The sequence below is a fragment of the Rhinoderma darwinii genome, chromosome 3, assembly GCF_050947455.1.
Source record: "Rhinoderma darwinii isolate aRhiDar2 chromosome 3, aRhiDar2.hap1, whole genome shotgun sequence".
In the NCBI taxonomy this organism is placed as follows: domain Eukaryota; kingdom Metazoa; phylum Chordata; class Amphibia; order Anura; family Rhinodermatidae; genus Rhinoderma; species Rhinoderma darwinii.
In genome coordinates this window covers 423,417,275-423,420,027 of record NC_134689.1, presented here as the reverse complement: position 1 = coordinate 423,420,027, position 2,753 = coordinate 423,417,275, and the positions used below count along the sequence as shown (strand labels likewise).

At 37.9% G+C, this 2,753-nt stretch overlaps 1 protein-coding gene across 1 annotated transcript; it reads left to right on the top strand.

Moving 5' to 3' along the window:
• Positions 1 to 920: 920 nt before the first annotated feature.
• LOC142750639 (olfactory receptor 11L1-like) lies at positions 921 to 1,850 on the top strand. Its single transcript, XM_075859632.1, has one exon. It carries the CDS (start codon positions 921 to 923, stop codon positions 1,848 to 1,850), a length of 930 nt encoding a protein of 309 aa, XP_075715747.1.
• Positions 1,851 to 2,753: the final 903 nt, after the last annotated feature.

Here is a 2,753-nt window from a genome sequence, read left to right as displayed (position 1 = left end):
CTCTCTCTCTCTCTCTTTCTATATATATATAAAATTTTTAATTATTGATTTTATTTCATTTTATTTATTTATTTATTTAAATTATTTGTTTTTAAAATTGGAACTCAAAAGCAAATTGATCCAAATATATGGTGGTGCCTTTAGAAAAAAAATAGCTCCTCTGGTGAGGTAGAGCGGGTGAAGGATTTCCTTGGGAGTGGTACAATAGGAAGGTTGTAAAGTTTAAACATAATGTTTTATAATTTTATATTTTGGATGAATATTTTTTTTTAATATACAAAAAAAAATGTTGTTTTTTCTTTGGACACTTTTTTTACACTTTATTTAACTTTTTTTTTTGCCTTAGTGCCACCAGTAGAGTTGATGCTGTGATTGTTTAATCAATTGTATAATGCTCTGGAATAAAATATATTCTAAATCAATAGTGCCTGTCAGTATTACACAGATACCACTGGCAGACCTGGGGACCTTTCATAGGCCCCCAACCGCCATGGTAACCTATTGCTACCTCGCAATCAGCTCTAATGGGATGTCAAACTCTTTACTTACTGTGGTCTGGCATCTAAGGGATTTATTGGTCAGGATCGGAGTTATCATTGAGCCCGGCTGCTAGAGTGGGATATCGGCTGTCCATTGTTGTCAGCTGCACAATACATCTGACACCCTTAAGTGATGTCACACCCTCACTGTGCCATTATAGAACATTGCTTCACGTGAACCACCCGTTGGCTGCGACATTCTACGATGCAGGATGAAAAAGGGTTAGAATTGCTTTTTCTTCGGCTACCAACAATAATAGATGAATAGCATCCACATTCCCAGCTCCTTTTCTTGACTGTATAGACTCTTACTTTAAATTTTGCCTATTTTTAAAAAAACTAATTTGTTCTGTACGTTTTTTCTTTTTTTTTCTTTTTTAAATGCAGGAGAACAATGTGACTGATGTCATAGAATTTGTCCTCTTGGGTTTTCAAGGTGACCCACGGCTCAGAATTTCCCTCTTCTGTCTGCTTTTTGTGTTATTTTGCCTCACGGTATGTGGGAATCTCCTGATCATCAGCCTGGTGTCCACCAGCAAGAACCTCCACACTCCAATGTACTTCTTCATCTCACAACTGTCCATTAATGACATTTTTCTGTCAGCTATTATTGTCCCCAACTTATTTTACATTCTCCTGAATAATGGGGGGAACATCACTTTTATTGGCTGCATGACTCAGTTTTTATTTTTTGCCTCCTCAGAAGCATTTGAATGTCTTCTCCTCACAGTGATGTCCTATGACAGATATGTGGCCATCTGTAATCCCCTCCGTTACACCTCTATCATGACAATCGGGTATTGTGTGAGATTAGTCGCCATATCCTGGTTGGTTGGTTTTTCCTGTGCATTCAGTGACACCCTAACAATATCAAGGCTAAAGTTCTGTGGAGTAAATATCATTGACCATTTGTTCTGTGATCTTCTTCCCTTACGGGAAATTTCTTGTTCTGATACATTTCCTATAAAACTACAAATGTATCTACAAAGTATCCCATTATTGATTATTCCTGGCACACTAATTGTTATCTCTTATGTTAACATTGTCCGTGCTATCTTACGGATTCCATCTAATATCAGTAGACAGAAAGCCTTCTCCACCTGTAGCTCCCACCTCACTGTGGTCTTCATATTTTACTTGACAATATTCAGCGTGTATGTTCTTCCAACAAGTGGACAAACATCGGATATGAATAAAATCCTATCCCTGCTGTACACTGTATTTACTCCTCTGTTTAATCCCATTATATACAGTCTGAGAAATAAAGATATTAAGAAAGCCGTACAGGAAAATATTCAGAAATATGTGTAATCTGTAGTTAAACACCAGTTTAACTACAGTTCCAACCTGTAGTTAAACACCAGTTACATGTGGATCGGTGGATTTCGTGTCTTGTGTGTTTATAGATGAGTAGCTATATATGCTAGTTATGCATGAGCCTCTATATATGTACATGTTCCAATAGTCAGGTACTGAATGTGGCTTTGGTTATAAATGTTGTTCCAGGAGACGGTGCAGCATTGGATCCAGATATATATTTTAAATACATACACATTACTGGCAACATGTGCTTGGTACCCAGGAAAGGCTGGAAAAGGAGACGGCTGTGTGTGGTTGTATTCTCTAAGTAATGTACGATATCTTAACGTAATGCATATTGCCTGTCACTTCTATGTTATAGGTATATATCAAGTAACAAAATGCAAAGTGAGTGAACAGAAGACAAATCTAAAAAAAAACACAATATTTTGTGTGACAACCCTTTGCCTTCAAAACAACATCAATTCTTCTAGGTACACTTGCACACAGTTTTTGAAGGAACTCGGCAGGAAGGTTGTTCCTCCCACCCTTCTGTCTCTTCATATAATCCCAGACAGACTCAATGATTTTGAGATCAGGGAACTGTGGGGGTGATAGCATCAATTCCAGGGCTCCTTGTTCTTCTGTATGCTGAAGATAGTTCTTAATGCGATTGGTGTATGTTTGGGGTCGCTGTCCTGATGCAGAACAAATTTGGAGCCAATCAGATGCCTCCCTGATAGCCTGTGCTCAGTCTTGCCGTGATGAATCTGTGACATGAAACTGTCTTCCACAACCTCACATTTGTAGCAGAGTTTGGCTGTTCCTCACCCAGTTTTAGGCCTTCAACACTGCTGTTTCTGTTAAAGTTAATGACTGTGTTTCAACCTACATAGGAAAATTATGATCATTCTT